Source organism: Phocoena phocoena, chromosome 8, assembly GCF_963924675.1.
Source record: "Phocoena phocoena chromosome 8, mPhoPho1.1, whole genome shotgun sequence".
In the NCBI taxonomy this organism is placed as follows: Eukaryota; Metazoa; Chordata; class Mammalia; order Artiodactyla; family Phocoenidae; genus Phocoena; species Phocoena phocoena.
In genome coordinates, this window is record NC_089226.1 from 1099761 (window position 1) to 1127760 (window position 28000).

A 28000-nucleotide genomic window follows, 5' to 3' on the forward strand; every position below is an offset into this window, starting at 1 on the left:
CCTTTCTGCTCGGGCCGAGGTCTGGGCGCCGGTGACCCCGACCGGCCGGCCGAAAGGGCCGCGCCGCACGCATGATGGGAGCTGTAGTGCGCGCCGTGGCCCCGCGTGCGAACTCGGGGCGCCTGCGCGAGGAGCCGGGACTACAACTCCCAGGGGCTCCCCGGGGCGCGCGCCAAGACTAGGAAGCGCCGCGGGGACGCTGTGCAGCGCCCTGCGGCGCGCGGGGAGGTGGGTTGGGGTAGCGCTTCGAAGGCCTGCGGACTCGCGGGGGTAGCTGTGATTGAGAGAGAAGACCACCGGGGGCGCTCAGCGGCGGTCTGTGCTAGGCGGACATACGGGTGTGGGTAACGCGGAAGGATTCCGCGGGCCCCTGGGCGACGGCGGGACCCTCTATCCTCGGCGCGCGGGGACGCCATGCCGCGAGCCCGGAAGAGGCCGGCGGGGGCCGCGAGGCCAGGTGAGCCGCGCCTGGCTGCTCAGTGCCGCTCGCCTTCCGCCCTTGCGCGTGGGGAAAGGCCCGAGTGGGTCGTTTTGAGGTCCGATGTCCCGAGCCGCCCACCAGGCTTATGCTCAGGGCCCCTCTGCTGCTTGCTCGTCCGAGCGGTAGCTGTTTGGAAAGCACGAAAAGTAGCTGGGATACGGGCTGGCAGGCGCTGAGGCCGGTCGTTTACAGTTCCCGCTCCCCGGGGAGCCAGACGAGGAAAGGAAAGGGTCACTGGAGCTGTGAGAGCAGGGAGGGGTTGGGGGGACGCCTTGAGAGAGAGGGGATTTGAGTCAAGCCGTAAAGAATGGGTAGGAACCCGTTGTGTTCACAAGGATGAGTGGCATTCTAGGAGCAGCAGCAAAGCAATGAACGACAGAGAAAGTGCTTTTTCGAGACTGGGGAGGGTTCTGAGTTGCCCACAACACATTGTTAACAGCACACACGGTGTTTACAGTGTGCCGATCAAGTCCAGGGGGACCACCAGGACCCTAGGAAGGTTCCACGTGTTAGACGTCCATCATGATGGCATACGTAGGAGCTTGGTCTTGGTTCAGAGGCTGCGTAGGATGGTCGTTTAGTGGATTCAGGTAGACCAGCGTGGCAGCTGGGACACATCTTACAGATGGACAGAACACCTCATAGATTGTGTAGACTGAGTTACAGTGAGGGTGGTAACACACAGGACGTAGGGTAAGAATTTAACAGCTATTAGTTACAGGGCACCCACTCTGCTCCAGGCACATTTCCCTCACCCTGTAGGATAAAATCCGGTCTTGACCATGTCTGCAGAGTCCAAAGTGGCTGTTTTATCCAGCTTTTCTTGGCACCTTCAAGGAGTAGAAAGGAGGCAGACCACAGAGCATACTGAGCAAGAAGGAAGAAGTCGAAGTGACCTAATAGCTAATATTATTGAGCATTTATGGTAACGCCAGACACTGCTTCAGCCCATTGTTTGTATTATCTTATTTAATCATCAAAGCAAGTCCGTGGAGTAGGTGCCTCGTTGGAGAGAACAGCCCCAGCAAAGGCAGAGGAGAGGGTGAGGAAAAGAAAACATTCACTGCTTAATAGGTGCCACGGGAGTTATCCTTATCCCACTGAATGGGTAACCCAGATGATGTCCTGTAAGGTAGGCGTTCTGGTCCCATTTTTATAGATGAGGAACAAGTTCAGCAATGAAGCTGCCACTGTTAGTAACTGACAGCTCCAGAATTTGAGTCCAGCTCTGACTCCAAAGCATGTGCTTTTCCTGCAACAGAACTTTCTCTCTCAACAAGCAAGAAAGTTCTCTTCTTTTTTCTTCTCCTATTGCAGACAAGAAGGGGCCAGGAGGAAAACGTACCAAAACTGAGAACCCAGGGGAGGCATCAGCTAAGGTGGAGAACTCCAGCCTCCAGGAGACTTCAGCCTCTAGAGACTGTGGGAAGAACCTAAGCAGCTACTGGCTGATGAAGTCAGAGCCAGAAAGCCGACTGGAGAAAGGGGTAGATGTGAAGGTGAGGTCCCACACCTGTCTCCAGAGTGCACAGGGGACACCACAGGGTCCCATCACCCACTTCTTAACCTTCGAAGGGTAGGAAAAGGTGATAAAGGATAGAATCAGTAGGATTTATTGCCATGCACTATCTGTTTTGTGAATCTTCTACTTAGGGCAGGGGTTGGCAAACATTTTCTCTAAAGGGCCAGGTGGTGCTGTTGCAACTCTGCTGGCTGCCATAGACAGATAGTGTGGCTGAGTTCCGATAAAACTGTCAGCAAAATCAGGCATGGGCTAGATTTGGCCTGAAGGCTATAGTTTTCCAACCCCTGATCTAGGCAACATTCAGTCTTAGGTTGCCTTTCTCTTGCCACCTGCCACGCTCCTAGGTATCTCCCTGCCAACAGTTGGTACACAGGAGGTGAATGTAAATCAAATTTCATAGTAGCCTGGAGAAAATAAAATTAGAGATACTATAGAAGGCATATATAATATTTTAATAAATGAAATACAGATAGTCAGCAATTGCCAGATTATCCACTCATCTAATCCTCTCAATGAGCAAGGCTAACAAGGTAACACAAAGCTAACTTCTACTTGCGCAGTATGAGTGGCTCTGTGAAGAGCTTCCCAGTAAGCTCACGTGCCATTCCAGCTGGCAACACCCTATAGGGGAAGGAACTTGTCTGCTTCCATATATTCTTACCGATTGGCCCAGGATTGTTTACTGAATGACCTTATTTCTTGCCCAGTTCAGCATTGAGGATCTCAGAGCACAGCCCAAGCAGACAGCATGCTGGGATGGTGTTCGCAACTACCAGGTAAGCGGGTTAGACAGGACCTCGAGACCCGGGGGGTGGATAAAAGCCTGCTTCCTTCTGACTTATTCAGTAGCAAAATCTCTTGGCCAAGGTTGTTTTTTCCCAGAACCCAAACCTGAAAATATATTAACAAATGCCTTGATTTCTTTGACTGCACGCAGTTTTCAAATGGCCTGTATTCCAGCCAGTGTCCTGATACAGCTCTGGGTAAAAGGCAAGAATTGAACTGCGGGGTGTGGGGGGAAGCTGCGAAAACCAAAATCTCATCTAATAAAAGCAGACTTGATTTCCAGGGCTAGTGTCTTCTAGCTGGTGGGAGGATAGTTCTTGTTTCTTCTCTGCTGGAACAGGCCCGGAACTTCCTGAGAGCCATGAAGCTGGAGGAAGAAGCCTTCTTCTACCACAGCAACTGCAGAGAGCCAGGCATTGCGGGGCTTATGAAGGTCGGTTGTACAGGCTTAGGTTTGAGTCCATCTCCCTTCATGCAGGTTAGGGAGACAGCGTAGGCAGGTAACCCTCCTCCCCATCCCTGCTGTCTCAGGGACATGTGACAGGACTGCAGCAAGGCAGGCCTTCATTTCAGGCCCCACTGGCACAGACCTCTCCATTTCTGCACCTTGGTCTTTCACTCAAAAACAGGCCTGATGGTAGCTCTTCCAGGCCAGGAGTTACCAGGATAGAATTAACTGTAGGTGGAGAAACAGTGGCACCAATAATAACCTTTAATGTTTGGTTTTAGAACATACTTTTAAGATTTTTGTCAAAATAGGGTTGATTTCCTCTGCTTACCTTAGACTGTGTATTACTTCCAGATATTTGAGCCCTCAGTGGCTCAACAGCGAGACAGATGGGGTAAGAATACGTAGGGTAGGAAATGACAGTTGGACTTGGACTAAAGCCTGGCCATGGAGCCGACTGGACAAATGACTGGAGACTCGGCTTTAATTTCAGATTGTGAAGGAGGCATACCCAGACCACACACAGTTTGAGAAAAACAATCCCCATTATGATCCATCCAGCAAAGAAGACAACCCCAAATGGTCCATGGTAAACATACTACTATTCTTCCTATTTCACAAAAGAGAAAGGATGGACAGAGAGGGAGGAAGAAGGTCTGGGGTATCTTTAGACCAGGGCACAGAGCCCCGCTCAGTCCGATGAGGTTACCCTGCCTTTGGAGAGAAGGACAAACACCAGCAGCCAGGCCCACAGGACCTCCTGCAAGCAGCTAAAACACAGCAGGCAGAGTCCAGCTGGACGTGCCTTTCTGTCCCATACGCTGTTGCCATGTAGGTGGACGTACAGTTTGTTCGGATGATGAAGCGTTTCATCCCACTGGCTGAGCTCAAAACCCACCACCAAGCGCACAGAGCCACTGGCGGTCCCTTAAAAAACATGGCTCTCTTCACCCGCCAGAGACTCTCAGTCCAGCCCCTGACCCGAGGTAAGAACGGCTCTCGCCTTTTGATCACATGCCAGAGTGACCGTGAATTCACATGTACTAGCTGGTGAACCCTAGGCACGGTGGTTAAGGTCTGAGTCTGTCTTCCCACCTGTAACTCCCACGAGGGAGGAGCCCCCTCGAGCTGCCCAGGGCAGTTGTGCTCCGCACCTGTCGAAACGCCCGAGGGTTCTGGGTGAACGACTACCTGCCTCGTGACTTGAGAAATGCCTGCCATGACTGCCCTGTTCAGGAGGAGACACAGACCTAATTCTTCCTCTTCTTCTTGCCCTTTTCGGCAGAGGAGTTTGATTTTATTTTGAGCCTGGAGGAAAAGGAACCGAGTTAATGGAGACACAGCTCTGCTGAAGTGGGCAAGACGTTGCCCCAAAGTCAAGCTTCCACAAGACAAAAGAAGGCGTGGGGAACATGCTGGTTGTGTTCACCTGGCGTTGTGTGTAGATGTCGGGTTTGGGTCCTTTTTAATAAAACATGAACGTCTGAGTTGGAGGTGTTTCTTTAAAATCAGCATCGGGGGTAGAATACTCCACTGCACGTTTTTACATCCCCTCGGCCAGATTCAGGGCCCAGTCTGCTGACACCCACTAACATGGATTGTCTCTACACCAGCCTTCCTTAACCGACCCCTGAAGTATCTGGTCCCAGAGTGGGTAAAACCAGCAGTTTCAGGACAAGTTGCCAGACTGGAGTAAAACCAGAATTCCTTTCTCAGCCATGTGCTTGTCTAAAACAGGCATTAATAAAGTGGGTGTCATTGTTCACCAGGGGCCACAGACACCAGGAGGGCAGGTGTCGTGGGTCAGGGCGGGGCGTCTCCCCTTGTGTGCGGCAGGGCAGTAAGAAGAGACCACAGAGTCTGGTGGACCGTGGGCATGATGCCTCCAAGCCCAGGGGCTTGCTTTAATCAGGGAGACAGCTGAAACAGACTGCTTTGTTTAAAACAGTCATTGAAAAGACACACATTGAGAAACTTGTAAACACCGCAGCTGCTCAACCCCAGGCCGCACTGCTTGGTTCAGTCCCTATGCTCTGCCAGGGTCCCAGGGATGGGCCTCCCCTTCCCCGATACACAGAGAGGCAGAGAATGGGGCAGGGGAAAGAACAGAAGCTCCCGAGAGGACAGAAGCAAATTCTACCTCTAGTTCTCGCAGGAGACAGGCTTCAGGTGTCGGGAAGGTTGGGAAGTGAATCTGTGGTCGGCTGGAAGGCAGAGGGATCGGCGGGTACCTAGTAGTTAAGGGGCCAGCTGTCGTGGGACGCGCCAGAGCCCCAGCTCACGCTCCGGAGAAGGCAAGGGACACAGGAGCTGCCCCTCCCACGCTTAGGCCCCCAACCCTGATAATCCAGGGGCAGCTGCACAGGTGGCCCTGTCCCCACGGGACTGCCCTTCACACCTGAACGCAGGGCCCAGCCTGGGGGAACCAGCTTCCCTTGCTTCGTTCTTCTGCCCCCAAGCGTCACCCCAAACGCCCTTCCCTCCCGTCTCAGCTCTGATCCGTGAGCCCTGCCCAGCCCGAGGCCTACCGCTGCACCAATTTTCGAGGAAGAGACGGGTCCCCGTTTTCCACACTAACTGAAAGATGACACAAGAACCAACCCCTCTGCTTCCCAAATGACAGAGAACTCAGACCACCAACTATTGTACCTGCTGGCCATGGGGGTCTGCTTGGTCTTTCTAGAAGGGAAGAGAGGCCAACAGGAGACAGGAAGGACATCCACACCCTTAACAGGACAGGCGCGGTGCAGTGCAACAGCGGGAGACCCTCTCTAGCATGAGAGCGTCCACATACACAGAACACCAACGGTCCTAAGCTCTGGTCAGCCGTCTGGTGGGGAGGATGGCGGCTCAGGAGGCCCTCCCCCTCCCCCCAGCTCGCAGGGTGAGCACAAAGCTTCTACGTGTGACAACAAGTGCCGGTTCCCAGGAGTGAGATGGGCAGCAGGGAGCCAAGAGGGTCCACTCCCGGGGAGGCGGAGAGAATGGGCCCTTCCTGGACCTCTCCTCGGGGGAAAGATGTCCTCGTTCAGGGGCCGGGGCTGAGGACCTCCGGCCCTCAGGGTTGCCCGCACCAGGCACAGCCACCGAGGTTCACCCGGTTGCCATCCACGGGTGACACAGATGTCTTTGTGCCCAGGGACATCAGCCGAAGGCCCTACCACAAGCTCCCGTTCCATCCAGGACATGACTGACCAGAGTCCCTGGGAGGTGCCCGGTCCCAGCGGTGAGAGAAGGGCCAGAAGGAGGGTGGCTTGTGGAGGCTCCAAAGCACCACATCCGAGACTCCCAAGGAGGCAGCTTCCTGGTCTTGAACCCTCACCGCCAGTTAGAGCGGGGCGGGCGCCACACCCTCTGCCACTCGCTAAGGGACGGGGGAGGGGAGTGTGAGACAGGACCACCCGTGGGACGCACCCCCAGCCCCCAGCTCCTGTCCCGGGAGGCTCAGAGCCCGGCCGCGCTGTGCTCCTGCGGCCCAGGCAGCCCCGCAGCCGGCTCTCCCCGGGACGCCCCCTCTCCCTACGTTCCCATCGGCCACAGCGTCCCAGAGACACTCCCTCCCAACCCCAACCCCTTAGGTTCTTCAGGAAAAAGAATTTACATCAAGAACATGATTTGTTTTCAGGTTGCGAGTAGCGGGTCAGCTGAGCATCTTGCTGCCCCGGCTGCTGGTGCCTGTGGGCCTGGAGCCGGGGTGGGAGCCCAGCAGCTTCCTGGCCCCAGGCCTACTGTCTGCTGCTGCCGTCGGACAGCTGGCCGGGGGTCCGCGCCTCCCCCAGGGGAGCCGTGCCCTCGAAGCGCTGCGAGGCGATGGCTGCCTGGTGGGACATGCTCTTCCGAACGATGTCGCCCTTCCGCCACAGCACCACTTCCTGCAGGATGGGTGGGTGGGGGGGGAGGGCAGGTGACACGTGAGAGGGAGGCCTGGGGAGGGTCCCAGAGGCTCTGCCTTCTCCCGGGAATCTTAGGCAAAAGCCTCCGCTCATATCTCACCAATGACAGCAGCCGTCCACACCTCTGGGCCCCAGGTGCCTGCTGACGGTGTGGTCGGGAGGGCAGAGCAGCCGCAGGGGCTGGGCCCGAGAAAGCAGACTCTGGGCGTCAACTGGGAACCCCCGTCCTTGCTGTGGGGCTCGGGGTAAACTAAGTGGCACAGAGACTAACCAGCTCACCCCCCATCCCCATCCCGTCTGCTTGCCCTGGGCGGGGACGATGCCCTGTGATTCTGTCTGGGCGGCCGGGGCTCTGGGGGCGGCGGGCTCACCTGCTGCTTGAAGTAGCGCCGCTCCTCCTCGTCAATCAGCACCAGGTTGAGGTAGTAGCGCACAGAGAACTTCTTGTTGATGTCCCGCATGGTGGGCGTGAGCTCGTAGCCCGCCAGGAAGAGGCGGATGGGGATGGACTCTCCTGCAAGGGCCGGGGCGGGAGTCAGGGCGGGGGCAGGAGGGCCCCACCTTACACCGTGGTGGAGGGGCCGCCTGAGGGGGGGGTTGGACACCCAAGCCAACGCTTCTGCCTTCGGGGAGGCGCCTGCCGCTGCCTGGTGAGTGTGAACAGCACAAGAATGCTAGGTAAGCATATTCTGACTCATTTAGTGTGTATAGTTGTTGGGTTTAAGAGCCATTGTCAAACCCCAGCTAACCCACCATGTCACCCAGCAATTCTGATGCCACCTCCCTCCATCCCAATTAGCATAGTCCCCACCCTGTACGCCTCCTCTAAGTCGAGTTGGCAGGGTGTGGTGGTCTGGAAAACAGAAAAGCTTCTCTCTGGACCCAGTTCTCTCCACTGACCCGAGGTATGACTCTGAGTAAGTCTGGTGGACTTTCATTTTCTCATGGGGAAAATTATGGTATCAGCCTACGTAATATTTTAGATCACTTCCAGCTCTAACACTGTGCCTCTCCTAAGATACGTGGAACAAAATCAGGACAGAATTCGGCTGAGAAAGTCCAAACCTACAGTGCAGCCTAAAGCCAAACACGAACCCTGTTTCACTTCGCACTGTTCTGTGCTCGTCTCGGTGTCCTGTCAGCGCCACTGGGAGGGTGAGCTCAGCCCAGCTGCTCGGATGGGGAAACAAGGAACCAGCAGGCAGGATGGCTCAGCCCTGCCCCGGGGACCCCGCTCGTGATGCCTGAGGGCCTGAGAAAGCTATGACACCCCTCCTTCCACGTGGAGCAGACTGGGAAAAAACTGAATGAAACCTCAGCAGCACCAAGCACTGCTACGTGAGAACACTTCATCATCAGCTGCTGCAGAGCCAACAAAGAACGTACATGACTGCTCCTCCCAGCAACCGCACAACCTCCCCCCCCCCCACCCCCGCTCTCAGCTCCACTCATCCCAGAGGCCACGCCGGCACTGTGTGCAGCACCGGGAGTGTCGGTCAGGGTGTGTGGACTCACGCCTCGTTTTACCTGAGCAGGAACTAAGTAACAGAAGTGAGGATTCTGCTTTAATCTCTTGCCCCCACCCCCCCCCCACCCCGCAGCAAAGAAATTCAGAATGTCAATAGGAAAGTGTAAACAGAGTGTTCAAACTGTATCTGCTAAACTGGTGCTTTTCAAACGTCTTTTGATTTTTTAAAGACATAACTCTTGAGATTTAAACTGCAGTACAAGCTCAGTCTATAAACGAGGTCCACTCGGACGTCTGCTGGGTGAAGGTGAGCGGGTCCTGAGCTCCACACCCCCGGCCTCCTTTTCCTCCTTCTCGGGACCCACAGTGCACAGTTAGAGATTAAGAAATTACAGGCTACCAGGCCCCCTAACTTTGACAGGATGATCCCTGAAGCCCTTCCAACACTGGGGCCGGAGCTCACCTCTCACGGGCGCGCCGTCCATGATCTCGTACTTGGCAATGGTGTCGTTCTCGTGGTACACATTGGGGCCCGTGCCTGTCGTTTCCCGCTTGATGATGTCTATCTCCATGTGCTTGATCTTGATCCTCACCAGCAGGAAGTAGATCTTCCCCACAATGACATCTTTCAAGTGGTACCTGCGGAGAGGAAGGTGAGAGGTGCGGCCCCTGCACGTGACAGGCCTCCTGGTTCCAGGAGAGGGCGCTGCCCCCCAAGCTGCCCCGCAGGGCGAGTCCCAAAGACCTTCTACACTTGAACCTGCGTCACTTCCCCTCTGCTGTCCCGCCTGCACCTCAGAGCACGGTTCCGTCACCCTCTGCTCAGCGCTTTAACGAGTGCGTGTGTTTTAGAGGCTCTGGTGTGAGAGGCTGACCCGCAAGTGTGGGGACCAGGTCCCGGCTCTTCCTCCCGCTTCCAGGAACTGGGCTTTCCCCCCCCGGGGCCAGCTGGCAGCAGGGCTGCTCTGTACCAGGTGTGGCCGCAGAAAGCAAACCTTCAACCTGAAGCTCAGGACGGGGGACCTGAGGATTCGAGCTCCCGGATCACAGGGGAGGAGCCCTAGAGAGTGCAAAGAAGACAGATGACGTGGTGGGATCCGAGGAGGGGCAGACGCGGGTGTGGACCCAGGTTCCCAACCTGCAGGCCTGGGGTCTCCCCACCACTTCACGCCACCTTTCTGCCTTCAGCCTGCCTGGGGAGATGGTGGACGCACAAGGACTGAGGAGAGCAGAACTCTGCTGCTTGCAGCGCGTTAGGAGGAATGCTCAGAGCACAGATTCTCTGGGCATTCAAACGTTTAAAGATTGAACGTTCCTTTGTTCTAAATGAAATCTTACACACAAGAAACACAAAGGAGCCGCGTGTGGTGCCTGGGCCCCGCTCCTCCTTCAAGGCACCTTTCCGCTGACCTGACCAAACCCCTCACTTTTCAGATGAGAAACCCCGGGTACAGAAGTCTTAGTACCTGCTAACCTGAGCCCAAGTCCTTAGCGGCAGAACGGGACGCTGTCCTAAGGTCCGGGCTCTTCCTGTCTGTTCAGACGGCCTGGCACTCACAGGGCAGCCTGCTCTGCACGGGCAGGACCCGGTCCAGCCCGTCCAGCCTGTGACACGCCTGTCTCACGCTCACCTTGGTCTTGACTGCACTGCTGGCTGCGGCTGCTTGAGCGCCTTCGAGGTGGCACCCCCTTCACTAGGAGGCTGGGGTGCTGGTGGGCAGGCACTTTGGGGGGGGCTCTGTCTCAGGAGGGCCCGTGAGACCCAAGACGATGAGGAGGAAGCGCAGGGGCCTGCTCCAGACTCGCCCTGCCTGTCCTGTAGGGGCCCATCGGGGCCACGCTCAGCACCAGGCCAGGCCAGGCGGGAAACGGCCTTCCCTCCCCCTGTCCTGGGAAGCATGTGTGTTCCCAGCCCTTCACGGGAGAGCCGCTGCTCAGGCCTCTACCCTCCGAGCCTCTGGAGGCCAGCGGGTCTGAGGTGAGGCCTCTCCATGGGGAGAAGCCTCATTAGAGACTCGCGGGGGGGAGGGTTAGTTCTCTGTGAATAGAAGACACGTTTACTTTTGCATATTTGATTCTCGAACATTTTCAGGAACGTATCATATTAAAAAGAAAGGTGCTTGCAGTACATTTTTGAACTGTCAGCAAGTTTTGTGATTTACAAGCACTTATGTATTTGGACGTTGTAATAGCAGGCACAGTTTAAAACATATATGGCCAGTTAAAATAAAATTACTTAAAGACCTTTATAAAAAGGCATCAGATATTCTTTGTTACAATTCATTTTTTTTTTTTTTTGTTACAATTCATTTTAATTCAAGGAGGAAGCAGTCAACTTGGCTCTCCTCACTTTGGTTCCTAAAGACTCACTCTATACAGGATACAACTGATAATAGAATGGTATTCTGAGGTTAATCTCATCAGTAGAAGGAAACAGATGTACCTAGAATCCAAAACAAATACTTTAGAGTTAGTTTCGCTTGACTTTGAAAGACCTCATAGGATGTTTAACTGAAGTTTGCCCTCTTAAGTCAGTACAGTCCAGCTGCAGTGAGATGCAGCTCTTTCCTGACCCGTGACCTCGGCCGGCCTGCACACACATCCACCGCGTTATTTCCGTGGCCGCCCCCGCAGGTCACCACCAACCAGCCGGGGCCCGACACTCACTTGGATTTGTTGTACTCAAACTCGATGTGCAGACAGTCCTCGATCCCAACCTCCATCTTGATGGAGGAGTTCAGCTCCGGGTATGTGCTCAGCGTGTGGACCACGATGTCCATCTCCTTGACAACATCGTTGAGGCGGCGGCTGATGGTGGCGCGAAGGAAATACCTGAGGGACGCAGACGTGCGGTGAAGGGCCACTCCCAGCCTCCGGAGCCCACCCCACCGAGGACCCCTGGTAGAGGTCACCCCCTGGGGCTCTGACTGCTCTAAGAATTCACCGCTGGGCACCCCCTTCTCAGGAAAATGCACTGAGACACAAAATCCTGCAATTACAATTCCAGGGAGGTCAAAGGCCCTTCCCCAACCCTCCTCTGAGCCTGAGCTCCGAGGTAAGAGGTGACACCTCTCTCTGCACCTCAAGAGCAGCCTCGCTGCCACCTGCCAGGCACCGTGTACAGCTTCCATTTCTTCAACTAACTCCCGGCTCTTTGGGCACAGGGATCGCATACTCTTATGTTTGCATGCTGTTTATTTAACAATATTCGATCAAAGAGCATTTTTCAAGTCCCTCACAGTTAAACAACAGGAATAAGATAATGGAGAAATCAGGTCAGCGATGCATCACGCACGTTTATTGCCGGGCCTAGGACGGATAAGATGGAGTCTCACGGGGACTCATCGTCCCCTGGGGGAGACGGGCAAATCAACAGAAAAATTAGAACACATGGAAAGTGTCCATTCAGAGGCAGGAATCAAGTGCTGTGGGGAGAGAGGGGTGCCTTCAGGAGGAGCAGGCCTTAGAACTAAAACAACAGAGGTGGGAGAGCCCCAGGTCTGAACAAGGATGGTCTCCTAGGACACGTTAGAAAGAGGGAGAGACACAGCGCAGTGAGCCATGCCTGACCGCCAGCCAGCCCTTCAGTGTGGCGCCCCCCGCACCCTTCGTCCCCTTGACTTAACTCTGTGCGGCCCTCTATCAAAGCTGGGACGGTAGGCCTTGGTGGGGACCTTGGTGGCCCTCCTCTGCGGCCTCACCACCCCCCGGCCACCCTCTCCTTCCTGCTCCCTCCACGCAGCCCCAGACGTGGCTCCAGCCTGCCCTACGGCTCAGGCCCTCGAGCCCCCACGCCCTGTGGAGCGGGGCCTGGCAGCAGTGTAGAAGGGAAGGCTCCACAAAGCTTCCAGCTGCTCGAGCGCCTCTCCTGCGCCAGCAGTCTGGAGGCGCAGGGGACTCACCCCGGGGCGCGTCTGCCACATAACTGCTCTGAAGAGGGACATGGGGATCTATACTTTTTTTTTTTTTTTTTTTTTTGCGGTACGCGGGCCTCTCACTGTTGTGGCCTCTCCCGTTGCGGGGCACAGGCTCCGGACGCGCAGGCTCAGCGGCCATGGCTCACAGGCCCAGCCACTCCGCGGCATGTGGGATCTTCCCGGACCGGGGCACGAATCCGTGTCCCCGGCATCGGCAGGCGGACTCTCAACCACTGCGCCACCAGGGAAGCCCGGGATCTATACTTTTAAAGCCCCCCCCCGCCAATGATTCTAACACAGGACCCTTGGTAGAGAACTACTGTCTGGCATCCCGATGCTTCAACTTCCCAACTTTCTCAACACATCCAATCTCTCTCCAGCTAAAGCTTCTTCCTGAGTTTATAAAAAGTCCCAAAGCCATCAATCCCCAGGACACTCCCCAGGGCCCACACTCTACCTTTCCTCAGAGACAGCGGTCCGGGGGTCCTGCTCTAACCCTGCAGCTTCGTCCCCAGCCCCTACGCCTCGCCCCAGCTTCCGTCTCTACCACCCAACAGGAGCTGCCCTCCCAAAGGGAGCACAGGGCTCACAGCTGCCAAGTCCAGGGGCGCTTTCTTTTGGCATCAGCTCTGCATTAGAGCGTAAAACACTCCCTTCTCATTCAAGCATCACCCCACTCCTCCTCCGTCCCCAAGAGTCCCAGTAGGGTCCCCAAGAGTCCCAGTAGGTCCCGGGCTCTCCTCTCCCACAGCTCCCCTCCTGGAAAAACCTATCAGTTACCACCTCTGAGCAGGTGATTTCCGACAGTGCATTCCTCTGTCCTGAGCGACAGGCTTGCATTTCCAATTGTCTGTTCTGCCAGTGCTTCAAACTCCTCCCTGGAACTGGATGAATCGCCTCACAGGTCATCTCCTCCTTCTGATGGCCCTATGTCTGCATCTCCACTCAATGGTCAGTTCTGCTGGCGTCTATTAAATTCCTTGTTTTCTGCCTGTTCCCATGGTGTCCACTAAAGGAAAACTCAGGACCTCACACAAGCCTTCCCACAGCCTTGACCCAACACTCCACCCACCCATCAAATGTGACATAGTGACTTCAGTCTTCTAACAGAACCACCGCCCTGCCTAAAAACAAAGGAAAAGGAGTCCAAAATAATCTTTTCATGTTTCCCCTCTGCCTGTAATAAGACACAACAAGCCCTTAATCTGGAACTTACATCTTCCATTAACTAATGTTCCCGATTTTACCTCCTTTCTCAGCATGAATCCGAAAGTCTTTGTCTAATTTAGACAGTAACACTTCTTTCATTGTGATAAAATACAAAATACAGGGTGCAGAGCATGCACCCCAAAACATGCCACTCTGGCACGAGGGTTCTATTGAGCTGAAAGCAACAGGGAAACAGTGCACACAAGACAGGCTCTGGGGCCCTCTCCACCAGGAGAGGCTGCGCAGCCTGGGAGCTGCTGGGGGTGCCACCCATAGAGCGTTCCTCACCAAAGCAAGCCTCTCTCCGTGCTTCCCACAACTCGAGCCGCAGGGCCCTTTCTCTGCCTCTTCACTTCTCTGTTAAGATGCTGCATAAGCCCAAGTTCAACTGCCCCTCAGTCACCGGGCAGAGCTCAGGTGGGAGCACAATACACACGGGAATACAGCTGCTTGCTTGCCTCTGGCCAATCCGTCTTCCATCCGTCCGACTTGCAGAGTCCCCGCCAATGAACCTGACATGGTGGAGGGAAGAGTTTTTTCTTCCCCTCCAATATATATAACACAATGTAACCATCTTTACGTGCACAGTTCAGTGGCATTAAGTATACTCAAGGTGCTGGGCACGGTCACCACTGTCCATCTCCACGTGTTCACCTTCCCCAACTGAAACTCTGCCCCATCAACCACTAACTCCCCAGCCCCTTTCCCCAGCCCCTGGCAACCACCATTCTACTTTCTACCTCTATGGTTTTGACTATCTAACTGCTTAAAAATGTGGAATCAGTGTTTGTCTCTTTGTATCTGGCTTATGTCACTGAGAACAATGTTCTCAAGGCTCATCCATGCCGTAGCAGGTGTCGGGATCTCCCCCTTTTCAAGGCTGAATACTATTCCACTGTGTGGATACACATGTTGTTCATCCACTCATCTACTCATAGACACTTGGGTTGTATCCATTTTTTGGCTATTGTGAATAATGCCGCTACAAATGTGAGTATACATAAATCTGTTTGAGTCCTTGTTTCACTTCTTTGGGATTATACACAGAAGTGGAATTGATGAATCATAAGGTAATTCTATTTTGAAGAAGCACCATACTGTTTTCAACACCTTTCTTTCTGACATAAGAACATTTATGAGAAGTCCACTGCAAAACATCAAATTCAATAGCAATAAGCCCCAAGCCCAGCTTAAGTGATGACTAGATACTCCTCACTGTTGCTGCCCTTCTGAGTGCAGTCACGCAACGCTGCTGAAGTGGGGCAGCACCAGTGCTTAGACCTCTCTGCACAGGCTGGAAAGGAGAGCCTGCAGCCCCTCTTCTGACGGGAGAGGCGAGAGCTTGCAGTAGCCCACACCATGCCACATGCAGGCCTCAGGTGACACCCAAGACCTGGAGCCAGGCACGCAGAGTGACATCACATACCCCGGAGGCCATGGAATCAGTCCCCCCCTGCAGAGTTTCCAAGACTAGAACAAGGAAAACAATCCCCTGTACTTAAAAGGTGTGTATTAATGTTTTAAAACTTGTCCTACTGTGTTACATTTTACTCCCTCATTGTCCCAAAATATGGAGAGGATGGGTCTAGGATTAGAATCCAAATTTATGACCCACTTCTCAAGTGACAGAGCTCAGGACTCCGCCACCATCTCGTGCAGAGCTGGATGAGGATCAGTGGCCCTGAGGCCCAGCCAGGGGTGTGTGAAAGCCGAGTGTCCAACTTTCGGGAACTTTCAGAATCAGCTGTTAATCACAACATTTAAAATTAAATTATAGACACCTGCAATCAAATGAATTCTATTAAGAACAAAGGTAATATCCTAGCTATTCTGGTGTGTCATAGTCCTCTCTGCTCCTGGGCGGGGGGTGGTGGTGGTGACGTCTGGTGTCTGTGCAGCAGTGTGCTGTCGAGGGGCGGGTGCATACCTCTCAAGTCTGCACTCAGGGGCGCTGGGTCAGTGGCTCAAAAGTGGCCACGGTGGGGATACTGACACTCCAGAAACGGACAGACAAGCCAGGAGCACTCCTCCTGGAGGGAGGCCCACTGCACACACCCCCCACCCCACCCCCCCCCCCACCGGCAGCACACCTTCCCTACAGCCACACAGAGCCTCAGAAACGGGACAGAGTCAGGGTCCGTCCACACGGGGCACCCTGGGGGCGCCACTTACCGCAGCTTCACGTTCTGCCCAGTGTAGGACTCATAGGGCTTCTCCACGTGGGTGAACTCAAAGTCGAAGGCCTGCGACTGGGTGACCTCTCCGGGCCGGGCCAGGTCCTTCACCAGGGACACAAACTCGTGGTGGTTCCCGCGGTCGTAGTAGAGTTCTGCAGGGAGAGCATCGACCACCTCTACCAGACCCTGAGCTATGTGGCCCGGCGAGGGGGCTCCCAGCTACAGGAGCCTCCCGCCAACTCACAGAGCCTCCAGTCTGGTTTATGGCTCCCTCGCTTCCTGCCCTGCCCCTGCACTGGAGCCCAGAACCCTGGGTGCCCTCTCCCGCCCCTTCCAAACACCCTGCGTAGAGACCCTGTCCCTGGAGCACAGCCAGAACCCGACATACTCCTGCTCCAGGGCACCGGGCAGCACCCGTGAGGGACACACCAGGGGGACTGCGATCAAAACGCCACATCTCCTAAAACACATTTAAAACTACTTCTAACTTCGGAAAGCATAGTTATTCAGTCACATCGTCCTCATAACCACCTTGTGAGATAGCTAGGACGGCCCTATCACCCATTTAACCGACAAGGAAACTGAGGCACAGTGGGGTCGGCGACTGGCCTAGGATCCCAGGTCTCCCGCTGGACTGTGTCTACTTCTAGGACCTGGCGAAATGGGGGTAGCGACAAAACGCACTCCAGGTGTTGTGAGCACGGGACGAGGTGATGCAGGTAAAGGACTTGGAGTGGTACTCAAGAGACGGCAAATGCTCCGGAAGTATTAGCTGCCTCTGCCCTTCAGAGAGGAGTCCACGTGGCCGACGGGACAGAGGGGCTGTAATGATGCCCCACGTCTAAGCTCAGGGTCCCCAGACTTCTGTGAACATCAGAATCACCGGGGGCTGTGTTAACACACAGACGGCTGGGCCCCACCCCCAGTGTTTTTGATTCCGGGGGTCTGGGGTGGGGCCTGAGAATGGATATTGTTAACAGACTCCCAGAGATGCTTCCTGCTGGTCCAGGGACCACAGACTGAGGAGCACTGCTCTTCACCCGTCCTCCTCTGGAAACAGTCCTGCTGTTTATTATGAGTCATGCCACCTATTTCTCCTAGGTTATTTATGCCTGTTTGTACTCTGCTATGTGCTAACTTTTGCTCCAGGCGTGGTTGTTAGAGATAAGGCCTATGTCCCCAGCTTCCTGGCACCCCCAGTCCCTGGTTGTGCAGCAGGGACACTTAATAGCGACTGTGACCCTGCGTGGCCACGTTACAGTCAAGGCACTACCCATGGGCACCCTGCAGCAGGACGGGCAGCAGGCAGTGTACTCTCGTCGTTTCTGCTGTTGGCTGCTTGGGGAGAGACAGGGCCACAGGGAGGTGTGCCTGGGACAACCGCCCACCAGGCCTGGCCCGCCTCTCTGGAGCACAGTGCTCCAGCTCTCTCAGAGCATCCGGGGCTAGGGCGGACCCCAGACAGCAAAGGTCTGAGCCCCCCAGGATCAAAGCCTTCTTGGGCTCAAGAAACCAGAGCTCTTGCCTTCCAGAGCCAACACAGTGTCCAGGCCTGCCATGGGGACGCTCGGGAGGGGAACGTTGATTCCAGGGGTGCTTTTGGCCTTGCTGCCCTGGCCGCTGACCCTGACAGCGCCACCCCCAGAGCCTCTTCTCTCCAGGCAGCGAGGTATCGGAAAGCGCAGTGGGCTCTGTCCTAAGGTGTGTCCAGCTTGAGAGGAAGCAGCAGTGCGGTCAGTCCCCAGCCAGCGCTGCTGCTTCTGTATGCACACCCAGTGCACCCGGTGAGCACAGTTTGTGCTCATTTCCTACCTAGTTACGCTTGGATTCACCTTACGTTACAAACAATCCACCTTCTCTTCCAAACACCAAGTGGAATCAAGCAGCAGGCAGCGCTCTGGGTAGGGAGAGATGACCCACAAAGCCGCCAAAGGGGGAGGGCTGTTCAAACCTTCCGGGCAGGGGGTGCTGGGGAAAGGTGAACAGCCATCCCTCGTTTTGAAATCCAACAACTGTGCTCCTAACCAAGGTAAGGAAGTGCAGTGACCGGGTAGGAACAGAGCCAGTGGCCAGCCTGTGACAAAGGCCCGTCCACTCACTCTTGCTGGTCCTTTGCTACTGGAGTCTCTGTTGATGGGCACTGACCCCTTAACTGGGGAAAGTGGTGCATCCGTTCCCAAGCACTGGATTCTGCCATAGTTTCAGGGGACAGAAGCAGGCGGAACAAAGCCCCAACGTCTGTGAAGTTTAAGTGGGAAATCCCGGAGTCGAGAAAGATGGGAAGAGAAGGATGGAAAAACACACAAATGTGCTCACACAGCCTCAGAGGCAACGTGAGAAACAAACCAGAGAAGGATCCACAGTGTTCACAGAGCACTCAGACCGCTGGCACCAGGGGTCCCAGCAGAGAAGCCGGGCTGGGACCCCCCGGGGGGACAGGGCCTTCCTGCCTGGCGGCATGTCCTCCCAGGGCTTCCCCGCCTCCCCCCAGACATCATGAAAGAGTGACCGGTGCATAGTCTGAGTGGGGCTTGACTGGACTTTTTAATGTTCACTTTATAAGCCATTTGCAAGGCTTCTGGAAACATTGTGGGGCAAAGGGGCAGAAATAGCAGCCATACTTCACTACGTGCCAGAAAGTCTGGTTTCCTCTTGCATAAATTAAAACAGAAAACCCAAGACTGTTCTAGCAGGAGGTCTGCCCTAAAGAGACTGTCAACTGCCTCTTTCTTCCCAAGTTACCCCGAGTTCTCCCCAGCCTCAAAAGCCCACAGCGACCAGCCATTTCAAGCCAGAAGGAGGAACTGACCAGTTCTTTCTTAAGGTAACTTCCCAGTCTCCGTCCAACAGGAGGAAATGACTTCTGTAGTCAGGATGTTTTCACCGAAACTTGCCACCAATGGCTGAGGAGTGAATTTGCCACTTTGGAAGGAAAGTGAGCCAGCTCTGCCCCACGGGGTCATCCCGTGAAAGGCGCCCTGAGACGCGCTGCTGGGCTAGGCTTCACGCTGGTCTTGGAAGAAACCTAAGCCAACCAGGGCAAAAAGACCTGTTTCAAACAGGCTGCTCTTCCCAGCTGCTGTCTGCTGACTGGCCACCTGGTCAAGATTCACGCTCGCCACGTCCACTTGGACCTCCTGGGCCTGGTAAGCCTGCGGGAACAGTAACGTCTCTGGGCTGCCTGTGCCCAGCCAGCCGCTGCTCTACTCCAGGCCCTGCAGGAGACTGTGAGTAGGTGAGAATCAGTGTGCCTCTCCCTTGGCACTCTTGGCTTCATGAATTAAAATACAGAAGGCCTCCAGGGTCTTACCAGCGCAGGCTCGACTGGGGCTGATGGGTTTAGATTCACCCAGTGACATTATTTTAAAAACTTAAAAAAAAAAAAATCCAGAAGTTCTCTCTCTGGCTTTGGAGTGCAGGGGTATTCAGGTCCTCCCTCCTCTGCAAGTGTGACTGTCGAATTACCTTTGGTTTATTTAACCCCATCCATCTCCAAGGTGGCCTGACACCCTCAAGTGTTCCCCCAATGATTCCACCTAAAAAATGGTCTCTCCATCTTCTAATTACAGAACTTCCCTCAATACTCCTTACGTGCCACACTGTGTTCTTCTAAAAACATGGGCCATCGAGTGACATGGGGGGTGCCCTCACCACACATTTGCTGGTGTTGTTGGAACACAGACCAAGCCGCTGGGAAGTGCACAGTAGACACAGGAAGAATCCCAACATGGCTCAAAAACTTCAGGAGGAGGACAGAAAAATGCACACAACAGGTGGATGAATCAGGGGCAACACCTGAGCTGTCGGTGCAGCACTGAATGGGGGCCTGACAACTCTTAACTCTTTATGTTCAGGGAGAAATCACAAGGCCTCTAGAATAATGGCGGAAGAAGGGCTTCAGTCAGCCAGGGGAGGTCAGGGAAAGCTTTCTGACGGATGTCATGCCTGCTGGGCTTTAAGAATGAGTGAGAGCTTGGGTGGAAGGCCATTCTTTGCAGAAGGATATTTATATACAAAGGGAAGAGGCCAAGACCCCTCTAGAAGGAACATGATACTTTGAGGAAAGCACACGTGGCAGGAGTGAAGGGTCGCAGAGACTCGGCCGGAGAAAGGCAGAGGCAGCTTGGGAAAGAGCTGGATGACTTCTCCCCTTCAACCGGCAGGGAGTCAACAAGAAGAATTTTAAGGAGGTGACTGACCATATCAGCACTGACGTTTAGAAAGTTCACTCTTACAAGAGATGAACTGAAAGAAAAGGCAAACAAAGGCAGGAAGGCCAGTCCGGCTGCTATACACAGAAGCATCAAAGTTAGCAGTATCGAGAGTGGAGAGGAAGCACAGACTCGAGATACCCTAGAGAGCCGCTGGAGAGGACCCAAACTGAGACTCCAGTTGGACGCGTAGGAAGGGGAGGGAGGGGCCTCGAGGACTCCCGGATTTCTGAGGCTGGATGGACCCAGGTGACGGGCCAGAGTGGAGAAACAGGAGAAGCAGCAGGGCTGGGGCTGGAGCAGGAAGAGAAAAAGGTTTCTGGTTTGGATGTGTCTTTGAGGGACCTGAGGGGTATCCAGCGGGGGACTCTAGCAGACGGTTAGAAACCCAAGCATGAAACGCAGGGGAGAGTTCCGGTGAGGACAAAGGATTGGGAGTCATCGGAGTCTAAGAGGACACTGCAATGATGGGTGTGGATGAGGTTGCCAGAGTAGCTGACAGTGTGAGAAGGGCCAGCAGACAGAAGGGCCCCCCTTCCTGCCCACCTCTCAAACCAAGACCGAGACAGGAGCTTTTCTGAGCAGGGGCTGGGCCGCTGTGAGGAATGGGGTCTGAAGAGGACCGATGCAACGATCACCAGACAGCTGTCTCTGCCTGGACTCCGGGGAGACCCTTCCACAGGTTTTCCCTCGGGCGAGCGTGCCTGCTGAGAGAACACACCGGGCAGGAAGTGCAGGGAGGCTGGCCTGGTGTGAACAGTCCCGTGGGCTGTCGGCAGAGGAATCAGGGCTGACGTTTTAAAGGTCCGGCCCCTGGAAACTTCTGGATGGATCCAGCTTAACAGGGATTATGAGTGTTTGCGATGAGTGCCAAACCCTACATTTCACGTACATTGATGATCTCTAGTAGTCCTCATGAGACACTTTCGAAGTCTGTACCTTATAAACGGAGCCTTATCTAACCTAAGTAACCCTCTGCTTGACCCTCAATCACGCACCAGGCTGTCCTTCTACAGAACGCACAGGCAGGACACACACACTTTTTTTTGTGGTACGCGGGCCTCTCACTGCTGCGGCCTCTCCCGTTGCGGAGCACAGGCTCCGGACGCGCAGGCTCAGAGGCCATGGCTCACGGGCCCAGCCGCTCCGCGGCATGTGGGATCTTCCCGGACCGGGGCACGAACCCGCGTCCCCTGCATCAGCAGGCGGACTCTCAACCACGGCGCCACCAGGGAAGCCCCATGGACACATACACTTTCATCAGCAGGAAAAAGAAATTAATCATAAGGATAGGAGTGTTAATTACATAAACCACTTCATTTTCAAGCTGTGGAACTCTTCCCAGAAACTCTTCCCAGGAAGCAGGGAAGGAAGGAAAGAAAGAAGGAAAAAAGAAGCAAATCCAAGAGACTATGGTTTGTAAGAAGAAAAGTTCTGAGTGAAACCGACGAGGAAGGTGTCCAGAGCACAGTGACATTGCCGTTCTTACCGCCGTCCAGCTGTAGGACCATCCTGTGCGTCATCCGTACAGCCAGACCTTAGAGCCCGACCGAAGTTCCACCCACTTCATGCAGCATCAAGAATGCAACGAAGGAGAAAACCACACGACCACAACCATGGGGAACTTACTCACCAGCCTCGCTCCAGTGCCCTGAGGTCAGTTCACAGAGCCTCTCAGGTACAGGAGACAAATACACCACACTCTGCACAAAGCCTGGTCCCTACACATCTCAACAAGGTGATTCTGTTATTATCCTTGTCTTACAGGTGAGAAAGCTGAGGCCCAGAGAGGGGTACAGCTTCCCCAAAGCCAAGGGTGGACTCAGCCCAGAGTGCTCAGGGGCCCAGGGAGAGTTATCAATGGAAGCAACAAAAGGTTCTTAGAAATCTGAGCAGGGCTGCTGTCCTGGGATGCCAGGAGACAGACAAGAAGGCAGGGCAGGGACGGCACCTCGTCAACTCCCTTTCATTCAGACTGCAGGGAGGCCTTGCCAGTGTCCCCCCTGAACAGCTCATTTCACAACTGCTGGGGCACAGGGGGTCAGGGGACGCTCTGGTTACCTTTCATGTATTGGCGAGGTGTCACCCCCTGGAATGATGGTACAGACACTGGCTAGACATGCCTGTCTGCACTCACATTGCAGAACCAAAGAATCCAGCAATAACCTTAAAGCTACGACATAAAAATACTAATTCTAAGTAGGCAAGGAATTCTCCACTTCTTACATCTTACGCCTAGCACAGAATGCTGTGGGTTCATCCTGTCTACCCAGTGGCTCTTTGCTAAGAGTGAGTTTACCTTACACGGATATAAGACATTCCTGTGGTTCTAGTATCTGGCGGGTAGAGGCCGAGGAGGCTGTTAAACACTCACCCACAATAAAGAATGATCAGGCCCACAATGTCGACAGCACTGCTGTTGAGAAACCCTATCCAAGCCGGAAGCAAGAGAGCAGAGGGTCTGAAACTCACTCTTCAGCTCCCTTTCAGGCCACTCGTATTCTGGGTTTAAAGTAACAACAAACAGGTTCCTATAGGATCAGCCAGCCTTCAACCTGATTTCCTTTTCTCAAACACCAGAAGCCAATACTCCAGGCTGAGCACTGGGCTGCAGAGGCAGGCCGCACGGCCTTTTCCCAGGGCTCCAGTATTTCCTGCCTCTGTAAAAGGGGAGCAAGATTCTGTGCAGGGCTCTCAGGGAATGACAGTGAGCATTCAACGAGCTTTCGCAGGAATCCCCCCCCCCAACAGGGCCAGATGTGCAGAGCCTGGTATGGGGTATGAATTCTGTGCCAGAGGTCTTTTCAGGCCACATGGGTATTTACTGTGACTCTACCCCTGAACGAATGACAATGACAATTTATTTCAGAAGCACCTGCGAGTTTTAATAAACACAGTCCAAAGAGAACTGGAAACAACCCCGTGCTGACTGGCAGCTCTCAGATCTTCGGTACAGCTATTGCCTTTTATTGTCTAGTTGTAACTGCTAACACTCATGGTGGAAGAGTGTTAGAGCCTCGAGAAATTGTGACCACTTAATTTGGGTCTTAGGAGCATCATTTCTTTAAGAAGATGAGTCTGCTGAAGGCTAGGTTCTAATCAAGAAGTCTAAGGGACGCCGGCTGGGTGGACAGAGGGCTGACGCTGGAGCCCGCGGGGCTGCTTTCTCAAACAGCTCCCGGTGAAGGTGGGATGTGAGAGGCGGGCGGGACACAGGTACTAGAAAGGGGTGGACTGGCCGCGGGACTCGGTGGCCACGACCTGCGGGCGGGCCCAGCAGCACTGAAGGCCGGGCAGGAACAAGGAGCCCGGATCCCGGGTGGGCAACAAGGCTGCGCGGCCTGAGGCGGGGGAAAGGGGATACGGAGTCGAAGTAATGGGGGCGGGGGTTAGGAAGCAAGGGTTAGGGAGCAGGGTCAAAGGTCGGGGGTCGTGTCAGGGACCAGGGGTTAGTGAGCGGGAGGGGGGGGCTCAGATGCGAGGTCAGGGGTCAAGGGTCAGGGGTCGGGGTCAGGGTTGGGGGTAGAGGACAGGGTCGGGGACCGGGGCACGGGGGCGGGGGCAAGGAGCGGGACCGGGTGGGGTGTATCCTGCACTCACCAATCTGCCCGATGAACTCGACCTTGATGCCCTGGTGCTCCAGCCGCTTGTTGGGGTTCTTGAGCGCCAGGCTCACCTTCCCGGACACCGTCTCCCCGTCGTAGAATAGGAAGTACTTGTCCTTCTTCCCATCCTCCGTCTTGTGCTCGGCCCGCTTCCTGCTGTCCGCATCGTTCAGCAGGATGTCCACATCCACGCTCTGCCCGAAGCCGAAGAAGCTCATGTCCCCGCCGGGCCGGCCGGGCCTGGGAAGGCCGGAGGGCTGGACGCGGCGCCGACGCCCGCGCTCGCCGGGCCGGCGCGGTTCCGGGGGCAGCGCAGAGCAGGCGCGAGGCACCCGCCCGCCAGTGCTTGCGGCGCCGACCAGCCAGCCAGCCGCCCGGGCCGGGAGCAGCGCCCGCCGCTTCCGCCGCTCAGCCGGACGCGCCGGACTCGCCGCGCGCATGCGCACGCCCCCGCCTCTCCTGCTCGGTCGCCGAGCCTCCGGCGGAGTGCGCGCTGCGCATGCGCGCCGGGAGAGGGCCGCTCGGCTTTCCCGCAGTTGACATGGCGACCAGGGCTTCCTTCCGGATCTCCGGCCAGATGTCCCGTAAAATTCAGAACTAAAGATGTCCTTTCTGAATGCCTTGTTTTGCTTTTCCTTTATTTAGTTCGGTAAACGGTAGGCCGCCACCCACACTCGAATGTGTACCCCTTCGATGCTGTCTGAGGGGTAAACGCGGCCCTTTGACACGCACGCGAAATGCCGCTTGACAGGGGGCAGAGGTGACAATTACAACAAAAAAGTATCCTGCCTCAGATTCTCTTCAGAGTGTCCCCATTTAGGGAGACGGGGTAGGAAGGACAACATTAGGTTTAGCTCTTGACCCCCAGTTCCGAGGAAAAGCTGAAAACGACCCCCTACCTCGGCTGCGTGGGTGGGTTTGGGCCCGCCTCACTCTTTGCGCATGCGGCGGAAGGCCCTGCTGATTGGCCAGCGGAGGGACCGGCGGGGCGCGGTAATTGGTTGGTGCGAGCCCCGTCTCCCCCTGAGCCCGCTGGGTCTTCTCGGCGCGCGCGCCGGAGCAGCTTTGAAAGTTGAGGCGAGCGGCGGTCATGGCGGCTTGGCGGGACCTGGCGAGCGCTCTGCAGCCCTGGTGCCCGCTGGACCTCAGTCCAGGTGAGGGCGCGGCCGGGGCCTGGGGGCTGCGGGGGGTGTTGGGGAGGGGTCGCGCCGGGCAGCGGCGTTGGCGCTTCTCCGTGGGCTCCTTCCGCTCTGTGCTCCTGCTTCTCGGCCTTGCCTCCGGGTCTGCGCGGACAGCCTCGCAGGTGCCGAGGGTTCGGCAGCGCGTCTGTTTGTTGGGCCGGGCCGACTTCCTGAACTTGAGGCCCAGGGGTGCGGCTGGCGTCCCCGGGCGCCCATCCTCCCTGAAGGGCAGGAGGTGCCCCCCTCCCCCACCTCCAGCCTCTGGTGGCGGCGGCCCCTCGTCCCAGCCTCGCCCGCCGCTTCCCGAGGCTGCGGTCCAACCCGCGCTCTCGCTGTGGCCCGTCTTGGCGCTTGGGGCACCTCCTGCCCCTTCTGGTGCCAGCACTTCCATCCCGACCCGGCCCCACACCCCTTCCGGGACCACCTTGAAAAGGCCAGCGTGACCCGCCGGGTCTCTGACCCTTCAGTGGTTCCCCCGGCTTCCTGAGTTACCACAGCCTCTGTTTGCGGCGAGAGCCTTCACTTGTCCCTGCGGGTGCTCTTTTTCCAGAGCTGAGCTCTGGAGTCGGACCTGGGGCCGGTGCCTTGGTCCGCCGCTGAGCACCCGAGCCTCGCGGGCCTCGGTCGCTTGTGTCAAATGGGGGTTCTAAGATCTACTTTGCGGGCGTTCGTGAAGATTGATTTAATACCTGCACCTGCTGTTAACAAAACAAACTTGGGTCCACTTGGCCCGTGCGCGTCAAGGCCAATCTACTGAACCCCGGTTGTGGTGAAGCAAAGTGCAGCCTTCATTGCAGGAACCGACAAGGCGTCCAGGCAGCTTGTGCTTAAAAGACCCCAACTCCCCAAAGGCTTTCAGGGGAAGAGTTTAAAGACAGGGTGAGGGAGGAGAGTTGAAGGGTGTGTGATCACCTGGTGAATATTCTTCTGATTGGTCGGTTGGTGGTGAGGTAGTCAGGGGTCAGCATCATCAGCCTGGTTCCAACCCGTCTACCGCGCTTGTGGGCAGCAGTTGAGTTCTCCCACCTGTCGGGGGGGCGTTTCAGTGTCTGCAAAACGGCTCAAAGGACATGGCTCAGACTAGTATCTGTAGTCCTTGAGGAGGAACTAAAGGTCCTTGACTTTGTTTATTGGCTAATTATTATTTTGCTTTGCTTGACTGTTTTTCTCTCTTTCTGCATTTTCTCAATTTTCTCATTAAGTTTATCCTTTGACTCAAGTTGTTCTGCAGACAAAGGCAGGCGGAGCGCATGGGGGGAGGGGCTGTTCTGGGAAGGCCCCTAGGGACCGGCCGCATTATACTACCTGCTGAGTAAGTGCTGATAACAACTCACCCTTCACAGCTGAGCTCAGTGCTGTTACGATGGTGTTGGTTTCTAAACAGGTGATACTTTGTTTCCTTTTGTGCTTTGTTATGGGGTCCTCTCTGCCTGGGATGCCCTTCTCGGTGTCTCTTTCCCTGGTAACCCCCACGTGTTGGAGCAGCTGAAGGATCCCCCAGGAATAGTCTCCATCTGCAGCCTCCCCCAGGAATAGTCTCCGTCTGCTCTCTACTGTTGTACTGTCTACTACGGCTTTAACACCTATCCATTGTAGACGTGATAACAGCTGTCATTTGTTGAATATATTGATTTTCTGATTCCAGATCTTTTATCACTGGGACTTCCGTAGTTTCGATTCAGAAATGAGGTCAGAAATATGGGTGTGTATTTAAAAATATGCATATAAAATAAGTGGGAGAATGTATGAGAGAAAAGGCAGGAAAAGATGCAAGCACATTTTTAGGAAGCTGATTGTTAGGAGATCAGTTAGGGAAGAGTGAATGAATAATTAAAGCATGTTAAATAGTCATTTGCCTCAGCTGTCCCTTTGTGTGCTACACTTTATTTGGGTTTATTAACTTGATTGTAAGACTTTCACAAAGGGACAGCTGAGGCTACCTTTTATTAACCTTCTCTTCTCCAGATTGAACATACGGGAAGGCTGGATCATCCCCCAAACTGTTACATCTGAAAAGTGTTTTCCTTCTTGATATTTTTAGATGATGACCAACCTAATAGCCAGCTGTCAGTTAATGATTAAAAAAAGATGTGCTAACCTCTTCTCCTTCCTTCTAAATCTGCCTCACCTGTATGGTATAGTTAAATGTGAGTTGTGACTAGTAAACTTTTCTCTTCATGAATGTACTCAGCGTCTAAAGCTTATTGGTCTTTCTTATTATAGAACATTTGTTGACTTCATTGCATTTTCCCACTAGAATGGGTGGGCACAGTATGGGAACTGGAATTCACGGAAACTGAGCCTCTGGATCCCACCATAGAAGCAGAGATCGTGCAGACCGGACTGAGCGCATTCACAAATCTCTATGACAGTCTTTTAACTTTTGCTGCTGGAGAGCATGGAGCTACAGAGGTAAAAAAAAAAAAAAAAAAAAAAAAAATTAAGCTAGCCATTTAGTTGTCAGAAGTGGAAGATAAAAGGCCCTATTATCATCTAAAGCTTAGTCTTTTTAGTGTATAGGTCAGAAGGAGTATGATAAAGAGTGGCATAAAGAATGTGGTTCATTTATTGGGGTAGCCTCATAGCTTTCCTTCCAGAGGTTCAAGGTATTAATCTGTGATTCTTTTTCAAGTCATGACCACTGTTTACAACAGCAAATTAAAGGAAAAGAATAAAGGCCAAGGCAAGGAGGGAAGGCAGATAAACCAAATAGGAAAAGTTGGCCAAGGACAATGCAATAACAATTCGGGCATGCCTTAAGTTTAGGAAAGCTGGATATAAAACTGAAAAGGGATGAGTTGAATTAAAAATGGAAAAAAGAGTTCCTTTAAATACTGAGTTCTACCTATTACTGTTTAGATCATTAACTGCTTTTCAAAAACTGAGCGGACTTTAAAGCAGAACAAAGAATACTTAGATATTAACATCTCTGAAAGATCTAAATTACCAAAAATATTTCAGTTAGAGGTTTCATGTAGCTGTTCAAAAATTAAATCATCCTGTTAAACATTCATTAAGCATAATGCTGAGTACTGCATGAAGTACCTCGGCAGGTAACATGATGGTTAAGGTACTCCCCCTACCTCGGGGAGAGGGGAG

At 54.5% G+C, this 28000-nt stretch overlaps 3 protein-coding genes across 3 annotated transcripts in view; 2 read left to right on the forward strand and 1 right to left on the reverse strand.

Annotated features, from left to right (window-relative positions):
* The first annotated feature begins 414 nt into the window (after window positions 1-414).
* THYN1 (thymocyte nuclear protein 1) lies at window positions 415-4720 on the forward strand. The gene is made up of 7 exons (XM_065882613.1): window positions 415-457; window positions 1799-1980; window positions 2714-2782; window positions 3133-3225; window positions 3734-3829; window positions 4076-4226; window positions 4526-4720. Exons 1-7 carry the CDS (start codon window positions 415-417, stop codon window positions 4570-4572), a joined length of 681 nt encoding a protein of 226 aa, XP_065738685.1. The 3' UTR covers window positions 4573-4720.
* Window positions 4721-6965: 2245 nt separating this feature from the next.
* VPS26B (VPS26 retromer complex component B) lies at window positions 6966-24143 on the reverse strand. The gene is made up of 6 exons (XM_065881799.1): window positions 23716-24143; window positions 15900-16056; window positions 11269-11433; window positions 9065-9240; window positions 7505-7647; window positions 6966-7112 (listed from the first exon to the last, which is right to left on the reverse strand). Exons 1-6 carry the CDS (start codon window positions 23936-23938, stop codon window positions 6966-6968), a joined length of 1011 nt encoding a protein of 336 aa, XP_065737871.1. The 5' UTR covers window positions 23939-24143.
* Window positions 24144-24810: 667 nt separating this feature from the next.
* NCAPD3 (non-SMC condensin II complex subunit D3) overlaps window positions 24811-28000 on the forward strand; it is a 56878-nt gene continuing 53688 nt past the window's right edge. Inside the window, exons 1-2 of the mRNA XM_065881553.1 lie at window positions 24811-24874; window positions 27159-27313. Coding sequence (XP_065737625.1) covers window positions 24811-24874; window positions 27159-27313 — 219 coding nt within the window. The remainder of the gene's footprint in view (window positions 24875-27158; window positions 27314-28000) is intronic.

Coding starts and splice junctions, on each gene's coding strand:
- VPS26B (XM_065881799.1), bottom strand. CDS start 23,938: ATGAGCTTCTTCGGCTTCGGGCAGAGCGTGGATGTGGACATCCTGCTG. Junction 9,241..11,268: donor TTTGAGTACAACAAATCCAA/GTGAGTGTCGGG, acceptor TCCTCTCCGCAG/GTACCACTTGAAAGATGTCA. Junction 7,113..7,504: donor GGCGCTACTTCAAGCAGCAG/GTGAGCCCGCCG, acceptor CCCATCCTGCAG/GAAGTGGTGCTGTGGCGGAA.
- THYN1 (XM_065882613.1), top strand. CDS start 415: ATGCCGCGAGCCCGGAAGAGGCCGGCGGGGGCCGCGAGGCCAG. Junction 2,783..3,132: donor ATGGTGTTCGCAACTACCAG/GTAAGCGGGTTA, acceptor CTGCTGGAACAG/GCCCGGAACTTCCTGAGAGC. Junction 4,227..4,525: donor AGTCCAGCCCCTGACCCGAG/GTAAGAACGGCT, acceptor CCTTTTCGGCAG/AGGAGTTTGATTTTATTTTG.